The sequence below is a fragment of the Dipteris shenzhenensis genome, chromosome 12 (assembly GCF_047967505.1).
Source record: "Dipteris shenzhenensis isolate YYH24624 ecotype China chromosome 12, Dip_SZ_1.0, whole genome shotgun sequence".
In the NCBI taxonomy this organism is placed as follows: Eukaryota; Viridiplantae; Streptophyta; class Polypodiopsida; order Gleicheniales; family Dipteridaceae; genus Dipteris; species Dipteris shenzhenensis.
Window position 1 is genome coordinate 45,299,184 of NC_141607.1, and position 19,646 is coordinate 45,318,829.

The following is a 19,646-nucleotide window of genomic DNA, read 5'->3' on the forward strand; positions in this document are numbered from 1 at the left end:
CTCGTGATCAAATCCGTGGCACATAAGCATAGACGAGGGTCCTTAAAAAGATGAAGGGTTCGGGCTTTACAAGCGTTGAGACATGGAATGTGGTTCCAAATGCTTTGATGGTCTCATCAATGAGGAGATTAACTCCATAAACTTTGTTTTAGTGAATTACGTAATTTCCAATTCAATAAACTTTGTTTTCAATAGTGAATTAACTCCATAAACTGTGCCTTCTAAGATCTCACACATGCATCAGTTACAATTGATTGCAAGTTGTAACCTCTACAAGAACGTGTGTTCATTCGGAATAAGCAATTCAATTCTTTCTGCTTCCTTTCTCTCCTCATGCCCCCATTCTCTCTTCCTTTTTTCTTCCTCGTAGTTCATGCATCTTCACAACTTCACATGATTTTGTGAGCAAGTGGCTTGGAAGTTGGTCCTATGTGCCCGATGAGATTTGACCCAAGGGTTTGTGTCACACTGATCACGTAAAAATAGTTTAAACTTCAAATTTTCGCGTTTATTGGAGAGATTTTACTTTTTTACTTGGAAAATTTGTAAAACATTGGAAAACATTTCATGTTTTAGTTATATTTTGGCCTTGAAAATTGAAAAGTAATAGAAAAACATGTGAGGTGGAAAGTTGTAGGTTTCTTTAAAAACTTCTCTCTGAACTATCGCAGCCCCCAATGCCCCCGTTGAAAAATCGTATGTCACATGGGGAAGTTGTAGGTTTCTGTTTTTTTTTTTTCAACTCACGCACCCATTTGATCCTATGGAGGAGCATTCGTCTTGGGTCTATGTTGCACACAACGGGACTTGAATGTAGGATGCCGTCCTAGGAGGGAGGGATCCTTGGGCGAGTTATAGGTTTCTTTTAAAACTTCACCCTAAAAGGGGAAGCATTTAAAATTGTTTGTTCTTTCTTTAGTAATGGGAGTTTCAAAAGTGTAGCTTTGCCCCCTCATATTTATCCCCTTGGGCCTTTGACACAATTTCATCATCTAGCCACGCATGTATGCCAGTGCTAGAAAAAGCCGCCCTTTAGTGGATGTTGCACCGGCTAAATTTGAAAAAAACTGACTAAAAGTTTGGGGTGCGTTTAAAATCCGGGTGAGGTTTCGAATAAGTTAGTGTAAAAACCGGCAAATGTGTATGTGATGAGACTAAAAAACCGGGTGATGTGGAGGGTGCCCTGAATTGGAGTGATGGGAAAAGATAATTGTACTAGAAGTGATGATGCGATGCTGTGTTGCCATAATGGCCTCTCATGATCATAACGATGATGTATGATGAGTTGCCATAATGGCCTCTCATGATTATATCTATGGAGTTTGCTCTTTCCCTTAAAATTTCATCCTGCTTTCCTTACAATCCGTGACTTGATCCAATTCATATCTTGGCCAACAGCTCCCTTTCTTGCTGCTTTCCAAGCTTCGGCCTTCATCTTGCGTGATTGCTCGCAAAGCCTCTCCGTTGCCCAGTCTTTCTAGCTACAACACTTCGCATTCGTAGCTCCCTCCTGTCTAACAGTGATTCCTCGCTCTCCAATGCTGCACTCGTTCCCTATCGTCTTCCACCCGTGAGTGACAGTAACTTTACTGTTCAGTTCACTCAACAAATGAATTTTGAAACGCAAACTTAACTTTCCAATTTTAGTTCCCTGAAATTTTCTTTTGCACAGCAGGAGGCCACATTCCGGGGCTGCGCGACTGCGCGCGCGCTCTAACATTGGGTGTTTGTAGCGTGGTGCACTCGATGATCAAAATTCACGGAGTAGCGCACAATGCCTTACGTTCAAATGCGTTTGTGGAATGTCTCAATCGTCAGCGAGACGTTATCACGCTGCTGTTTACATGTTGAAATCCCATCTTCTATTCATCGAGCTCGAAGACGGCAATTGAGCTGTTTACTCGAGGAGTCACCGTTGGCTGTTCAACAATAACCACTACGCCGGGTGAAATTTGAATCTGGCAGGTTATCGTACGCGATCGCAATGGTTAATGTAGGTTGCCCAACTTGGCAGACTTCCATGAACGAATCTCACGCGAAACTGTAACATGGTTATTGTAGGGAAAACTAGTTTCAAAAAGTCTAGGAAACAATTTGTGCTAACTAAGAAAAATAAGGAGTGTCTAATCGCAAGTCCGGTGGATTTTTTACAAACGACAAACCAATTAGATCAGAGGCAATGCTCTCTCTCTCTCTTTCTGTCTTCATATAGGTAGCCTTATAAGTTGCTTTATGCACTCCTTGGGAGCTTCTCTGTGCCCTCCCTGAACGGATGTATTAGCTGGGTTTTGCTGTCCCATAGATCTGTTGGTTTCCCGTGGACATTAATAGTCTCTCTCTCTCTCTCTCTCTCTCTCTCCACATAAAGGTCGGTCTGTCTCCCCGCCACACACGCACGTGCGACCACGCATGCACTCATGCACGCACTGTTCTCATCTCCTTTTTAAGGAATGGCCAATTAGAAAGATGGTATATATATGGGGACGCAGGCCAAAAGTTAACACTTAAAGTACAGACGTTGAAGAGTTTGAATTGAGAAGATTCCATGTGCAGAGTTTCTCTTCCTTTGCAAAACGCCACCACAACTGTCCTTGTGTCCCTCTCCCTCCCATCTTCTCCCCTGCATTTTCTTCTTTTTGTGTTTTTTTTTTCTTGCTTCTGAAATTTCTGCTTGTAAATGGTTGCTTTTGTTGAGTTTCGTATCTTTTTGGGGCCGTTTCTTTTGCTTTTGTGTGTTTGTTTGGCTGATGCAGTCATTTTAGCTGCCTTCTGCTCCCATCTAGCTCTATTTTGCACAACTTTGAGTGTTGTACTTGTTTGTTAGTGCCCTCTTCCCGTCTATTTCAGTTCCAGAGTGCTTCTTTTGGTATGGCTGTCTCTGTGTTTATTCCAGCTGTTTGGTCTCTGTATTTTTGTTTACATTCTTGTGTCATGATTTTTTGTTTCTTTTGTTTTTTCTGATCAATTTTTGTTGCGAGTGGCATATACTAGTAATAAGCATTCTCCATTCAGATTTTTCCTCGTGTCTGCGGCACATTGAGATCTTGGGGCTACTAGGCATGCGACACTTAGCTCGTGACTGCAGGAGGGGTCTGGGCAGGGATCCCCCACGGCCACACCAGGAGCAGGGGGATGCTCAGGAAACAATCACAGGAGAGACTGAGGAGGGAGTGCTTGCTAGAGCAAACATCCGCCAAGCTATGACTGCTGAGTGTTAAATTGAATGGAGGGAGGGGGGTTTATGTAGGGCCCTAGACTAGGGGAGATCAAACTGCAATGCCCAAACATTTCTACTAGACAACATGTCTTGACCCACCATTGGAAGCTCAAAGCAGGAAGGAGAGAGAGCATGTTAAGAGGGGATCAATGTTCCTTTTCTCTGATCAAGCCCTTCTTTTCTTGCTGTACAATTTTAGGTAGGAGCAGCTGGTCCTTTTCTCCTTTTGTCTTAGCTTTGTCAGCCATCTGTATGTGCTCGTTTGGCACCTTTTTAGAGTTTTGCCCCTGGTTCTCTCGACAAGATTTGAAGCCTTGGACAATCAAGAAGTATGAAGAGATTATTACTGGTTCTGGAGTCCCTGGTTTTGTTAGATAATTAGCCTTTCCCTCGGAGAATCATTAGATTAGGATAGCTGTATAGTGCTCAAGGGTTCTTGCTTGTATGTTTTGTTCTTGCTTTCAATATGTTCAACACATAGGGCCTTGGGCTTTAAAGCATGTGAAGGCAGAAGAAAACCAAGAAACAAACTGGGTAAGATGTGAAACTTTTTGAGCTGCCTCTAGATTTCTCTATTAACATTTCTCTAGAAACAAGTTGGCTAAGAGGGGAAACGTTTTGGAATGCCTTTTGATTTCTAATAAAAATAGAGAAACGATTGTCCAAGGCTTCAAATCTTGTCGAGATAATATTTCATAATATGCAAATCACCTTATCTCCTACGGATAGGCTAATCTAACATTGCCACCAGTCGTATTAGTCTACAAACCCTATTAGGGTATTCACATATACACATTAAGGAAGCAATGCTTAATTTTAACGCTCCCAAACAATGCTTAATTGGAAAAAATCACCCATGTTTGGGTCTGAAGTATGAAAAATATTGTCCTTGCCTAGAGTCTTTTTGACACACCTTGCTCCTCTCCCTTAGTCACATGCCAGGTTGCTTTGCATATTGCTCCCAAATGCCAAGAAGGTAATGTCATATTTGGGAATGGACTATAGCTCTTGTCCAAATGGTTTCTTTATAGAAAAGAGTATGCAACGTGGTGTCCCAAATGTGAGACATTCCAATATAGGCAAGACACAAGGGGATAAGATACCAATAAAGGTCGTGTGACACATAACCATTATACCCCACGATGAAACACGTGTTCTACTATCCCTCATTGGCACAACTTATGGATTGGTATGCTCAAAATTGCTCGGCGGATGACACATTGTGGATTCCCACAATTGGGAAGTCTTGGAGGCATGTGGAGAGTTGGTAGACAGCTAGCTCTCATCCTTACAACTATACTAAGTCTCACCTCCTTGCTTTCAGCCTACTCATCATCTTACATCCTCTTCCTTCATATCCTGGTTTGTTGTCATAGCATACTCTACATATAGTAGCTTATACCATTATACCAATTCTTTATCAGTATTTAGCCTTAGCCTTACTTCCAGCCTCCCAGCTTTACTTCTAGCCACCATCACCTTATCTTTTCTCAATTGTATCTCAATCCATTGTCGGAGCATACTCTACATAGTAGGCAACATGCCTCCATTAACATTTACGTTAAAGTCACATTCTTGTATCCTTCTTTTTACCATGAAACTTGCATACTTGCATCCCATCTATCATGAAGATACACAAAAACCATGTACTTCAAGTATGCTAGGGCATTGAGTCAGACAGAAGACTCTATCAAATTTCAAAATACAGTATATGTACAAGCTGATGTAGGTCTTGCTTGGAGAAAGCTTAATATCCCGGGCTTCCTTGGAGGATGACTCGTAGAAAACTGTTGTGCAGTCTAGAAGAGAGTGTAGGAGAAGATTTGAGAATGGGAGAAAGGTTGAAGAGGAGAGCATGAGACAAATGGTTGCTGCAAGTGTTTAAGAATTGACGGTTAGATGCTCACCTGCACGGTCCCCAAATGAGAAGAAGCCATGAGCTAGCATAGGAGGGGGATGGATGCATCTGGCATCATTGTCCTATATATTATATAGGAGCTGATGTGTAGACGGCACCAGCCACAAAACAGGCTGACTTTCTTTGAAAAAAAAAAAACGGGCTGACTGCTGCTGTGGCTGCCCTGCATGTTGATGTAGCATGTATGGCTGCAGACCCACAGCAATGATGTCGCATTTTGACATGTGTCAGGTTGGCAATAGGTCAGCTGGCTGACCACGTGGCATGTTAACTGGCCACAGGGCAAGTTCGGTGATGATGTGGCAGCTATGGGCTGACTAGCTCACCTTTTGGTCGGTTTCTTCACTTGCCAGGTCGGCCAAAATGGGTCATGCAGTGGCCTTTGAGGGAGAGTTGTACTTGCCTCTCCACACAACATCTCAGCAACTTCACCCATGCAAGTCGGGAGAGCAGAAAGCAAGGAGCAGGTCTTATTTCCATCACGTGCGGCCCAGTTGCTCACTCAGGCTAGCTGGGAGGGTTTTTGAACAGAAAAAATATGGATTTGTACGTTTGGATATATTCTAGACTCTAGTCTTACAAAGGTATGTATAGCTGGGAGGGCTCCAGAGAGAGCTCAACAGAAAAAGAGGCCTCTAGAGGGATGTTCGAGAGCTTGTGCTCACTGCCAGCTTTTGTGGCCTAACTACCGAGGCTTTGCCATGTGTCATGCATGCACAGACCCACTACCTCACTCATTCTGGGTCAACCAATTAGATGCAATACTTACATCTATGCATGTGTGTTAGTGCATTCTGATTGGGGTTTTGAGTATAGTTCTTGATGTAGTTGAGGACTTGCCAGTAGGCATGAGGGTCTAAAGATACTCAAGATGAGGTAGAAGTTTGTGTAAAAATAATCAGCAAGCTGTATTAGTACAATCTTTTTGATAAAGCAAAGTATAAAGGTGCTTGCACAGGAACATGTGAGACAGACAGGGTAGGATCCTATAAAAAATGGGTGAGGTTGACAACCATTCAATAGTCATGTAGTGCAATCACCAAGTTGTAATGCCTGGCCTTTATGACAGGGGGACGGGGATCGGAATACTGAGTACGCAACATTATGAACGAAGCACACTTTAGTTTAACATTAGTACATTTGAGAATAGAGGACATAGGTCGCGCTAGTTTATTGTTCAAGCGTGAGCCATCTTCGAGCCCTTAGAAGATTGCTATAGATGATTCGCAATAATCCATACAAGGAGTTGTAGGTCATTGTTTATGTGTGATTTCCTTGTGGGTCTATGACATTTGGGTTCACAAGTTGGATCATGGATTGGTGTGTGAAGTGTTAAGTTCCTGGGGTCATCGGGTTGAGAGGACCGAGGCCTATTCTGAGACGTAAGACAGCCATTTACAAATAATGGCATGGGCATTTCCAGTGGCTTATAACTGCTATGGATCTTGAATGCCGCATGACTGTCAAAGATACCCACTGGCCTAAAACCCACGGTCTGCTTTGGGATGATAGTTGGATAGGCTCATGGGCTCCAAGGGTGAAGGGTGCCTCTATGTGATACATGTCTCTCGAGTTTGCTTACTTTGACGGACGCCTCCATGGGTTGTGGACCAATCAGTTTATTGTTCAAGTGTGGAGCCATCTTGGAGGCCTTGGGAGAGAGAAGCACAAGTACTTGCTATAGACGATTAGCAATAATTGGTAGATTGGACAGAGAGTGTTGTAGGTCATTGTTTATGTGTGTGATTTCGTTGAAGATGACATGTTTCTATGACATTTGGGTTCACAACATTGGATCATGGATTGGGTGTAATCTGTTAAGGTTCTGGATTTTTAGAGAATGAGTTTGGGCATGTTCCTCGAGTCACACACACACTCACACACACACACACACACACACACACACATACATACAATGTGTGTGTGTGTGTGTGTGTGTGTGTGTGTGTGTGTGTATGTATGTATGTATGTATGTGTGTGTGTGTGTGTGTGTGTGTGTGTGTGTGTGTGTGTGAAAGATACAGTACAGTGGGATTATGTCTCTCAAATCATGCAAAAACTTGGTTTTGGGCCAAAGCTATCTAATGCCATATATTGGCTTTATTCAAATTCTACTGCACAATGCTTTATAGGGAAACATTTGTCTGAGTCTTGGACTCTCGAACGTTCGGTTCGACAAGGATGTCCTCTCAGTGCCTTGCTTTATGCCATCGCTTCACATCCATTGCTTCTTTATATGGATCACATGGTTGATACTGGACAGCTAGAGGGGCTTCAGATTTCTGGTTCACGACCCTTCATAGCGCAGGCCTATGCAGATGATTCATTTTTCATGCTAAAGAACAGCCCATTGGAGATTCGACTATTGATGGATACCCTTTCAGATTTTGGGTTGGCAGCTGGTCTTAAAATTAATTTTCAGAAATCAAAACTCATGCCTCTCAAGCTTTGTGATTGGCATGCTATTCTGTGGCCAGGCCAGATTATTCAACCGGAAAATATAGTCAGACATTTGGGTTATCCTATTGGCTGGAAAATCAGTAATAAGCAACAAATGTTATGGGTATTCAACAAAATTCAGGACAAATTACAATATTGGAAGATTTCCACATGGCCTCTGCATGTACGGCTTCGAATTGTCCAGTCTATTGTTCTAGCTTATGTCCAGTTCTACCTTCCTCTATTACATTGGTCATCTCGAGATCTCTCATCCTTTATGTCTCAAGCCATGGAGATTTTTTGGAAAACCAAGCTTCATAAAAAAGCTTTACGGTTGCTCAAAATGGACTTGCTTTGCTCACCCAGAATGCATGGTGGTTTGAATATAATAAACATCAAATATCATGTGTTGGCAAGAAAGATCACTATGCTCAAAACATTCTTTCAACAAGAGCAGCCTTGGTCTATTATGCTAGCAATTTTGTGTGGTCAGATGCGCACACAAGCTTATGGACATTGGATAGTAGATCCATCGGAAGTAGTACTTGGAAAATTTCAAGGTAAAATCCCTGCTTGTCCATTTTCCAATTCCTTGATTCAGGATTGGAAGCAAGTACTCTCTCACATCAAATGGTCTCCTCATCCTGCTTCTCTAGCTTCATCACTCAGATTGGAGAGTATTCATTGGAGTGCTGTGTTTTCCTCTCCCCTTGCTGTTCAACAACCCATTAGAGCTTACAATCTTATGAAAATGGGTATTCGGTTCATTGATGATGTTGTAGATATGCAAGGAAATCTTCTCCTTTTTCCAGCAGCATGTAGACAATACAACCTGGCAATGCATCATAGATCTATTTGGAAAGCTATTGCTGATCTCCTACTTCCTCTGGTTCCGATTCCGACATTGAATGGCAGTGACAGGCTTCAAGATTGGCACCTTCAGTCTTCAAGTTCAAGCATTTCTTCTAAGCCTTTGCAGTCATTGACATCTATACAGGCTTATAGATTAATTTTACCTCCTCCTTGGATTGCCCATCATGCTAATTCTTTATGGCATCTGAACAAATCATCAGCCTGGTGGAAAGGAAGATTGCAAATGATATGGAAGTTGAAAATGCCATTGAAGCAAAGACTATTCTTATGGAGATGTATTGTTGGTATTCTCCCAGTGGGAGTGAAATTGGCTAAACGACGAATAGCTTCACCTCTCTGTCCAAGATGTCACCTTGCATCGGAGAGTATTCCGCATTTATTGTGGTTTTGCTCATATTCCAGAGACCTTCTAGATAGAATCTCCTATTTTTTATCTCTCAGATTTCCAGCACACAGATTCTACAGGTTTTTCTGGATGTATGGCAAACTATCAGCTTCTTTGTCACAGTATTCTCTCTTCTTCCACTGGATCAGATACTGGGCCTTATGGACCCTCTGGCTGCAGCGCATTCAAGCATACCTGAATTCTCCTCTTCAGCATCCTTATGAGTTTTTCAGAGCCTCATTAAGGCAGTCTTTATATGATGCCTTACATGAGGAAGATTTGGATGTTTCTTGTATTCAACTTTTCTTTTACTGCTTCTGATGGATAGGGCTGTAGCTCTATTTTGAGCATGGCCTTGATGTAAATGAATGTTTTATAATATAAGTATCTTGGTTTTACAAAAAAAAAAAAAAAAGTGTGTGTGTGTGAAAGAACTGCAATTTGGGATGCCATGCAACAATATCCATGGAGATATCATGCCTTTATATGTGGGGATTTCAATAATGCTCCACAACAGGGTGACAATACCTCCAGACATACTCATATGTTAACCCCTGAAAGGCATGCATGGTCTCAATTACTGATGCATCTGGATTTGGTTGACCTTTGGAAGGAATTGCAGCCTTTGTCACCTGGATACACCTTCCAACACAATGCCCTTTCTTCTTATCAGGCACGTCTGGATCGATGGTATAGTGTAGCTCCGTAACAAAATGGTGATTTTACATGCAAAATGTGGATTGACTATGCCTTTGTGCATTCAAATGATGCTCTATGGTTGCGGTTATCCTTTCATGCTATGCTAGATGATAGATTGCCACAAAGGCGACATTTGATCGTGAACAATAGCTATTTGCAACATGTTGCTTTCAAGACTATGGTTATTGAAGCATCTCTTTCTCTGTCTTCTCGCAGCCATATTCATATTGATGATGCCTGGGATTCTTTTGTTTCCAAAATGCAAGTTGTGATTAGAGGTTATAGCAAGTCTTACATGAAGACTCTGAGGGAAACTATTGCTCAGGCCAAATTCACTTGTTAGGACCTCACTGAACTTAGCCATCTTTGTTCGTTGTCCCTGCATGAGCAAACAACACTATGCCTGGCTAGACATTGTCTTAAACTCAACGATCACATGAAACTGGCTAAATGGGAGACTAGAGCAAGACAAAGAGCCTTTACAGATAAAGGTTGCTCTTCCAAACAATTTTTCAAAAGCTTGCATAAGAGGAGATTAAAACAGAAATTTGCAGGGTGCTCATGCCTGATGGATCATGGACCACCTTACTGTCACAGCTTGCTTCTGTTTGTATGCATTATTTCTCTCAGCAGTTTGGTTCTGCAGTTCCTCCCTCACAGCAGGTTTTGGTAGCACGAAATTTACTGTTACAGCATGTTTCTCTTATTATTTCCACTACTCAAGCTTTGGAATTGGAAGAACCTTTTATTGAGAGGGAATTGTCAGATGCAATCAAATCCTGTGGCAGATGGAAATCTCCAGGATGGGATGGTCTTACAGTCGAGTTTTTTCTAGAATATTGGCCTCTTTTGAAGCATACATTGCTACATATGGTGAATGCTGCGTGGCAAAATCAGAAAGTGCCAGACACATGGAAGAGAGGTCTTGTTAAACTCCTTCCAAAAAAGCAAATTTGTGAATCTTTGGCAGACTGGAGACCTATCACCCTTATGCCAGTCATTTACAAAGTCACTAACAAAATGATTGTCGATCGGCTAAAGGGGTTTTTACATGATGGGTTGCATCCTGCCCAATATGGCTTTGTCCCGCGTAGGCATATCACAGATAACATTGCTAATGCCTATGTTGGAATTGAATATGCCAAATACACGTAGTAGGATGTTTTGTTATTGCAAGTTGATATTGCCAAAGCCTTTGATACTGTTAAGTGGGATTTTATTTCATCGACTATGCACGCATTGGGATTTGGCACAAAAATGCAGCAAGTTATCACTTGGCTATATCAAGATAGTAGAGCTGCCTGCATACTTTCAGGGGATATTTCTACATCTTGGACTCTTGGTTGTTCTGTTAGGCAAGGATGTCCCCTAAGTGCTTTACTTTTTGCCATAGCCACTCATCCAATGCTTCAATATCTGGACCACCTTTTGGACACTGACCAGTTGCACGGTTTGGAGATTCCTGGCAGTCATAGCATGATCGCTCAAGCATATGTTGATGATTCATTCTTTACCCCAAAAAATACTTGGAGTGATCTGTCCATGATTATGTAGGCTCTTTCTACATATGGATTGGCTGCTGGTCTTTGGGTCAATTTTCAGAAATCAAAACTGTTGCCGTTGCATGCTCAGGAATGGCACAGTATTTTGTGGCCTGGGGAAATTGTCCCCGCTTCTCAATTGATTCGACATCTTGGCTATCTTCTAGGTTGGGGACTCACCCGTTCCCAACAAATTGATTGGGGGCTAACAAAGTTGAGGGTAAAACTTGAATATTGGAAGCTTGTAACTTGGCCATTACATGTTCGTTTGCGAATCACACAATCCATTTTGATAGCATACATACAATTTTATCTGCCTCTCATTATGTTCACTAAGGCAGATCTGGTTTTCTTTATGTCAGCTATCATGGAAATTTTCTGGTGTTTAAAAAATGGCAAGAAAAGTCTCAGATTACTCTCTATGCATCGTCTCTGTTCTCCAAAGATGCACGGGGGTCTGAACAATCTCAATATTCAAATGCATTTACTTGCTCACAGAGGGAAAATGATGTTGCAGTTTATGCAAGGAGATCAGCCTTGGGCTTTCATGATGCGCTCTCTCTTATTACATATTCATACTTCTGCCTTTGGGCATTGGCAGCCTACTCAGTGGGATCTCCTATTTGGCTCTATCCAAGGCAAGATCAGAGGCTGCCCTTTTGTCTCTCGCTTGCTTCTTGATTGGAAACATATTTTATCCCACTTGGAATGGCATGGCCGAGATTCTCTGTCGGGAAATTCTTTGAGGGCTGAGAATATTTATTGGTCTAAAGTATTCCACCCTTCTTTGGCCATACAAGAACCTAGACGTTCTTATTTTCTCTCCTTCAAAGGCATTTCATCTGTGGCGGATGTGCTTCAGGATGATGGCACACTTTTATCCTTTTCTATGGCTGCTAGCAAATACGGTTTGGGAGCTCATTATCGTCCTTTATGGCATAGGATTTCAGCAATGCTTCAACCGTTCTTGCTGGTACCTTGTTTGGAACTTCAGAATAGGCTTGAGGATTGGATTTTACACTCTTCTTCCTCTTCAGCCTGTCCCTTGAAGCTCTGACATATCACAGTGTCATCTCTGTATAAAGTGTTATTACTTACGCCTTGGATTTCTGACAGAGCAAATACTGTTTGGCATATGAATCGCCCACTAAAGTGGTGGAGAAAACGGTTGCGTCTCCTTTGGCATTATAAAGTCCCTCTTCGGCAACAACTTTTCCTTTGGCGAGTCCTGCTTGGCATTTTTCCATCTGGCCAGTTACTCGCACACAGACATATTGCTCCGGCTGTTTGTCACAGATGCCTGCACTCTACTGAATCTGTGCTTCACATCTTTTGGTTCTGTCCACATACTTGTGACTTCATCGCTCTCATCCGACAGAGGCTTCGAGTGAGATTTCCTACTGTTACTTTTGGCAGGTTTTTCTGGTTGTTTGGTTTTCATCCAGCGAGACAGGGTTTTGACTTATTTTTTGTATGGGTACGCTACTGGGCACTATGGACTTTATGGATGGACAGAAATCGTAGAGTCTTTGGTGATCCACTATTTTCATCTTTTTTTTTTTGTCAAACGATCTCTGCAGCAATCATTCTATGATTGTGTTCAGACTCGTTTGATTGATCAGAATGTGTATACAGCTTATACTGAGATCTTTAGTTGAGTAGTAGTTACTCCATTTTCGAAGTAACTATGAATGTAATTATTTTACAGCAATAAAAGATTTCTTCTCACCAAAAAAAAAAAAGTGTGTGTGTGTGTACATATACATATACATACACATTTTTTTTTTGGGTGAAATCACTAATTGTTAGGGGCAAAAGCAGCAACAGTAAAGAGGAGCTAGGGGGGGAGTCCTTAGATCATTAGTCCTTAGATTATTATTAATACGTTGTATCTAGTTTATTAATGAGATATGAAAAGACGGAAGTTCTAGGGGCAGGCGGAGAACTGAATAGGCACGGCAACCGTGAAGGAGTTATGTGTGCCGGTTAGATAAGAGAGAAGAGAGCGATCATTCAGAGAGATCAATTGAGGCTCATTGATGAGGATCGGAGCAAGGATCAGTGCTATGTATCAGAGAGTACGGTGTTGTACTGCTCGGAGAAATGTTATACAGAGATTCTATTGCATCTGCCTTATTGTTTTATCATGAATGATTCTGTCGATCACTGTTCTACTCTATGAATTTAAGTGTTAGGGGCAAAAGCAGCAACAGTAAAGAGGAGCTAGGGGGGGAGTCCTTAGATCATTAGTCCTTAGATTATTATTAATACGTTGTATCTAGTTTATTAATGAGATATGAAAAGACGGAAGTTCTAGGGGCAGGCGGAGAACTGAATAGGCACGGCAACCGTGAAGGAGTTATGTGTGCCGGTTAGATAAGAGAGAAGAGAGCGATCATTCAGAGAGATCAATTGAGGCTCATTGATGAGGATCGGAGCAAGGATCAGTGCTATGTATCAGAGAGTACGGTGTTGTACTGCTCGGAGAAATGTTATACAGAGATTCTATTGCATCTGCCTTATTGTTTTATCATGAATGATTCTGTCGATCACTGTTCTACTCTATGAATTTTCATACGCAGTTCTGAAGTACGATTACGCATGTAAATCTGTCGCAGTAGTGCGTTTCGAGTTAGTCTTCAGAGTAGAGAGGGCTAACACTTTGGCGACCACGGAAGATTTCCATGTTCGTCGCGGTGGATTCCCCCGAAGAGGTTGGATGCTCCCCATCTGTAACACTCTGATTCCTCGGTGCGAGGCCTAGCGCATGAATGACGCTGGGAGTGAGCCAGGGGGAACATCGCGCTCTCCGGAACGGCCTCGGGAGCCTGCAACTCCAGTATCGGCACGTACAACCCGCGAGGAACGGCATGACAGATATGTGGCTCAACGTGATCTTCTCTTCGGCTTCTTCACGGATAGTGAGAGTAGTAGCCGCTCTGACACACCTCCGCTGATCCCAGGAGAGGAAGGTCCAGTCGTTTCCGGTGTTCAGGAGGAAGGCGAATCCTCCGGACGCAGTAGCCCGTTCGATTTAACAGGTACTCCTCCGGAAGACGAAGCGTCACCGTTGCGGAATTCCCCACCACCGAGTCCCAGGAGACGGGAGGGTGGTGTGCCTGCAGGAAGCGGAGCCCCAGGTCCGTCACCAGATCCCGGTAGGGGAGGTGGAGGCGGTGGAGGCGGAGGCGGGGGTGGAGTTCCGGCGGTAAGCAGCGCGGCTATTCCACCACTGGTATCCAGGATGACGGTGAAGTACCCCAAGTTTTCGGGACGGGATAAGGAGGATGCGGATGCACATATACTGTCATTTGAGATGGCATGGATGGTGAATACGGCTCCACCAGTGCAGGCGACAGATCTTATGAAGATGGCGACTTTCATCCCGACACTGCAGAAGCAGGCGGCAGTATGGATCGCGCAATATGGAGCTACCCATTTTGCCACGTTTGATCTACTGCGGGATGCCTTTTTGCTCCGGTTTCGGGAGGACAAGACCCGTGTTCATGTCCTGGCCAAACTGGGGAAACTGGAACAGAAGAACCAAGAAGTGGAGGCGTATGCGGCCAGGTTTCGGTCGTTGATCCGCCGCCTCGATGCAGCAACTACTCCAGCAGTCCCCATCCAAAATGCTTACTTCATGGAGGGGCTGAATAAAGGATTGAAAAGGTCCCTGGCATCGTTGGATCTGGAAGCTCTTTCATTGGAAGAAGTCGTCCAAGCAGCGGTGAGGGCGGAACAAGTCCTGTTTACTTCCAAGGGAAGGAAAGGAAAAGTGAAGTATGAGGAGGCTGAGGGAGACTCCGATACTGATACTGAGGAGGAGTCGGATCAGTCCGATGAGGAGGAGGACAAACGTTCCATGAGGCGGAAGGCTGGAAAAGCGGCAGGGAAGTTATTTCCGGAAGGATCTGCTGCCGGAGCCAAAAGCCGGGATAGTGGAATAGGGTCCTCTTCAAAAGTTCGCAAGGATACTTGGTGTAATCGGTGCCGGAATGCAGGACACTTAGCAGAGGAATGCGGTTTGAATGAGCGGTGGTGTGCGATTTGCCAAACAGCGACGCATACCACGGAGATCTGCCGCTATAACGCACGAATAGCCCCGACACCAGCGGTGGCGGCGGTAGTTGCGGCACCAGCCGCAGCACCAGCCGCGGTACCAGCCGCACCGGCGAAAAGACCTTGGCGGCCGAGAACGGCTGGAACAGGTGCAGATGAACCAGCAGGGGAACGGACGTTCCTATGTTTTTATTGCAATCAACCCGGACATCGAAAGGTAGATTGCGAATTATTCAAGCGCCACAAGGCGGAAAGGGAAGCAACCCGGGGATCCGGAGAAGGCAAGTCCGCACCAGCAGTGAATGCGGTTCTGATTATCGAATGCGATGATGACAGTCCGCAACAGGAGAGCAAGGAGCCTAGTCCGCAGTCCGAAGAAGTACCGGAAGTACCGGCGGGTGTCCCTGTTGAAGACAACGTGGGAGGAAGGGCGAGCGGAGATGTGCTCGTGGTCACACGATCCCAGGAAAAGGTGCGGGACTACAAGGCCCCGCAAGAGAAGGGGAGACCTCCGGCGTTGGATTGGCAGGCACAACAAAAGGTGCGGTCGACGGTCGGTGACTGGGTCCAGAAAACCCCAACGGTGTTACCTAGGCCTAGCGCGGAAAAGGCAGTCTCGGTGACGGAGAATGGTGCGACGGTGGCAAGGCGCCTGCAAGGAGACCAGCCAGAAGCGACTTGTCTACCTACCCGTCAGAAGGACAGCCTGATGACCGGCAAGGAGGGTGTTGAACCATATGATTTATGGCAAGATTTGCGGAAACAGCAAATACACATGACAATGGAGCAATTGTTAGCATTGGTACCCAACTTCCGGAATTCTCTCATCAAACAATTGACGGAACCAGTCAGGGCGATGGAGTCGGAGATGGAAGCGGTAACAATGGAAGTGTCGCCTGACGGATCTGCAAAGCCTGAAGCGGAAGAACAGCCTCCTGTTTTTGATGAAGCGGTCCCGGTAATTTCCGTAACGCTGGAGAACAGCCGTGTGGGAGGGGTGTTGCTGGACGGAGGGTCTGGGGTCAACATCCTGTCCGAACAAATGCTGGTGCCGTTGGGTATCACAAAATGGGAATCCGCACCCTTCGCCGTTCGGATGGCGGACCAACGGAGAGTGCAGCCGTTAGGATTGCTCCGTGGATTGAAAATGGAGGTTTGCGGCGTGAAGTTCGAAATCGCTGCGGTGATTCTCCGGATGGAGGATATTAGCGGGTCATACCCGTTATTGCTCGGAAGACCGTGGTTGCGGCAGGCCCGTGTGAAACAAGACTGGCAATCCGACCGCATCACCATTCGGAAAGGAAAAAAGAAGCTGAAGCTCTCGGTACATACCAAACAAGGGCTGAGGACGCCATTCCGACCGACGATGGCGGAAGGTATCCATATGATGGACGGAATGGGGGTCGAAGAGGAGGATGACTACTTCAGTAGGAATACGGAGCTGGTAAGCTTGTTCGAGGTAGATGTGGTTGCCGTTTTAAAGCAATATCAGCATCAGCTTCCCTCGGCTACGCAGGAGTCATCCAGTTCCACGGAAGAACCAGTCGAAGGGAGTCTACCGGAAGGCACAGGAGACATGCCGGACGAAGCGGGAGTGGCGGAGGCGGAAAGAGTTTTCGAGCAGGAACTCCGTCGCTCGCGGAGGGTCAAAGAAGACGAGTTGCTGGATCTTAACCTCGGAACGGAGGGGGAGCCAAAGAACGTCCGTGTCAGTGCAAAGCTCGACAAAGGATTTCGGGGAAAATTGGAGACATTGCTGAAATCCTTCAAAGACGTGTTCGCCTGGGACTACACAGATTTGCTCGGCATCGATCCCAAATTCTATCAGCACAGGATCAATCTGCAGAAGGATGCGATACCGGTTCGGCAACAACGGTATAGAATGAATCCGCACTATGCCCAGAGGGTGAAGGAGGAGCTAGACAGGTTGCTAAAGGTCGGGTTTATCTGTCCGGTTGACCGTGCAACGTGGCTTTCGCCAATCGTGATTGTTCCGAAAAAGAATTTGAAGTTGCGGGTCTGTGTTGACTACAGAAAGCTTAACGCGGCGACAATCACGGATCCGTTTCCATTGCCGTTTAATGATACTATGCTGGATACAGTGGCAGGTCACGAGATGTATTCTTTTCTGGATGGCTTCAGTGGGTATAACCAGGTGCAGATGGCACCAGAAGATCGAGAGAAAACAGCCTTCATCACGGAGTGGGGAGCATTTGTTTTCCTGGTGATGGCATTTGGGCTAAAGAATGCTCCGGCAACATTTCAACGCATGGTCCAAGAGATATTTCATGATTATTTACTAATCTTTATGCAGGTATTTCTGGACGATTTCAGTGTTTTTGGGAGTCGCGAGCAGCACCTTGAGCATCTGAAGAAATGCTTAACCCGGTGTAGGGAGGCACGGTTGTGTCTGAACCCTATGAAATGTGCATTCGCCGTGGGCAGCGGTATGCTGCTAGGTTGCATTGTCTCGGCGGAAGGCATTGCGGTGGATCCGGCGAAGGTCGAAGCGATTCGGCAGGCAAAGGTTCCTGGCAACGGTAAGCAGCTCGGGAGATTCCTAGGGCAGGTTAAATGGCACAGCCGAATGCTGCGGTATCTGGCGGATGTGGCGACACCACTGTATGACCAACTCAACAAAGTACCGTTAGTCTGGTCTTCTGCTTGTGACTTAGCTTTTCGACGGCTCAAACTGATGTTGGCGACAGCACCGGTGGTTCAGCCGCCAGATTGGGCGAAGATGTTTCATGTCTTCGTGGATGCCTCGGACGTGGCTATTGGTAGTGTCCTCATGCAGGAAGCGACAAGCAAGTGGTTCCGACCGGTGTATTATGCAAGTCGCAGGTTGTCAAAAGCCGAACGGAATTACTCTACTACGGAGCGGGAAGCATTGGGGATGATTTATTCCGTAACCAAGTTTCGTCACTACCTGTTGGGGAATCGGTTCACGTTTCATGTGGATCATTCCGCCTTGTTGTATTTGGTACACAAGCCCGAGCTCACTGGAAAGTTGGCCCGGTGGATGCTGCTTTTACAGGAGTTCGACTTCACGGTGGTCCATCGACCAGGAAGTACACATGCCGTAGCGGATTACCTTTCGCGGTTGGAATCTGGCGAAGACCCGATGGGTGTGGAAGACGATTTTCCGGATGCCCAGCTGTTCGAACTGGAGGCGGTGGTACCGGTAGCTCCAAAGACTTGGTACGACGACATGTTTCACTTTGTCGACACGGGCCAGATGCGCGACGGAATGTCGCGAGACCAGCGGAAACGGCTCGCGCTCAAGAGCAGAGACTTCCGGATCATTGCTGACCAATTGTATAAAAAGGGGCTGGATGGTGTGTTGCGACGGTGTGTGTACCCACATGAGCAGGAGGTCATCCTGGAAGAGGCTCACCAAGGAATCAGCGGTGGACACTTCGCAGGAGAAGTAACCGGACGGAAGGTACTCCAAGGAGGTCTGTGGTGGCCAACATTAATGGGGGATGCGCATAGGTTCGTCAAAAGATGCGATGTGTGCCAGAGGTTGGGCCAGCCATCAGGTCGGGACCGGATGCCGCACAATCCCATACTGGCCCTCGAACCGTTCATGAAGTGGGGGCTGGACTTTGTAGGTCCGTTTTCGCCGCCGGCGCGGAGGACAGGTAACCGGTATATCCTGGTGGCGACGGATTACTGTACCAAATGGGTGGAGGCCAGAGCACTGAAGGATAATTCGGCAAAGGCTGTGGCCAGATTCCTTTATGAAGCCATTATGACACGGTACGGATGTCCGGTTGAGCTCGTCACGGATCAAGGTGGGCATTTTCTTAATGCGGTGTTACGGGAACTGGTTACCCGGCACCTAATCATTCATAAGAAGTCCACAGTGTATTACCCTCAGGCAAACGGACAGGCGGAGTCCTCGAATAAGGTGTTGCTAGTCATTCTGAAAAAGCTGGTCAATGAAAATCGGACAGATTGGGATGAAAAACTTTACTCCGCATTATGGGCGTTCCGGACTTCCTATAAGGTTGCGACGGGGTTCACGCCATTCAAGTTGGTTTACGGAGTTGAAGCAGTGGTCCCCATGGAATTCCTAGTACCGAGTCTGCGGATTGCAGCGGCAGAGAAATTGGGCTGGGACGAGTCCGTAGACCGGAGGATTGAACAGCTGGATCGGCTGGGTGAGGAGCGGTTCTACAGTGCGTATCTTGCACAGGTAGTCCAGGACAGACGGAAGGTCTGGGTGGACCGTCATTCAAAGAAGAAGACCTTCAAACGGAGAGATGCCGTGATATTGTTTAATACTCGGATGGGTCCGCATCCGGGTAAGCTGAAGTTACGGTGGGGAGGTCCGTATTGGGTGGTGGAGCGTTATGGTGACGGCACGTTCCGATTAGGAACACTACAGGGGGAGCTGTTGCAGAAGCCGGTAAATGGATTTCGTCTCCGACCATATACAGGGCCCATGCCACCTTACCCATTTCCGGAGAAACCACCTGTGAAGATCATTTCAAATGCATTTGTAGCCAT

The 19,646-nt window shown here is 45.5% G+C and overlaps 1 protein-coding gene across 4 annotated transcripts in view; it reads left to right on the plus strand.

Moving 5' to 3' along the window:
* The first annotated feature begins 1,326 nt into the window (after positions 1-1,326).
* LOC147896283 (uncharacterized) overlaps positions 1,327-19,646 on the plus strand; it is a 43,198-nt gene continuing 24,878 nt past the window's right edge. For 2 of the 4 annotated variants that reach the window (XM_087382594.1, XM_087382591.1), the window contains exons 1-2: positions 1,327-1,570; positions 1,673-1,993. Coding sequence is in view for 2 of the 4 variants with exons in the window: in XM_087382591.1 (XP_087238717.1) it covers positions 1,985-1,993 (9 nt within the window). In the remaining 2 variants the exon portion in view is untranslated. The remainder of the gene's footprint in view (positions 1,571-1,672; positions 1,994-19,646) is intronic. The other 2 variants (XM_087382595.1, XM_087382592.1) reach the window with 2 other exon arrangements.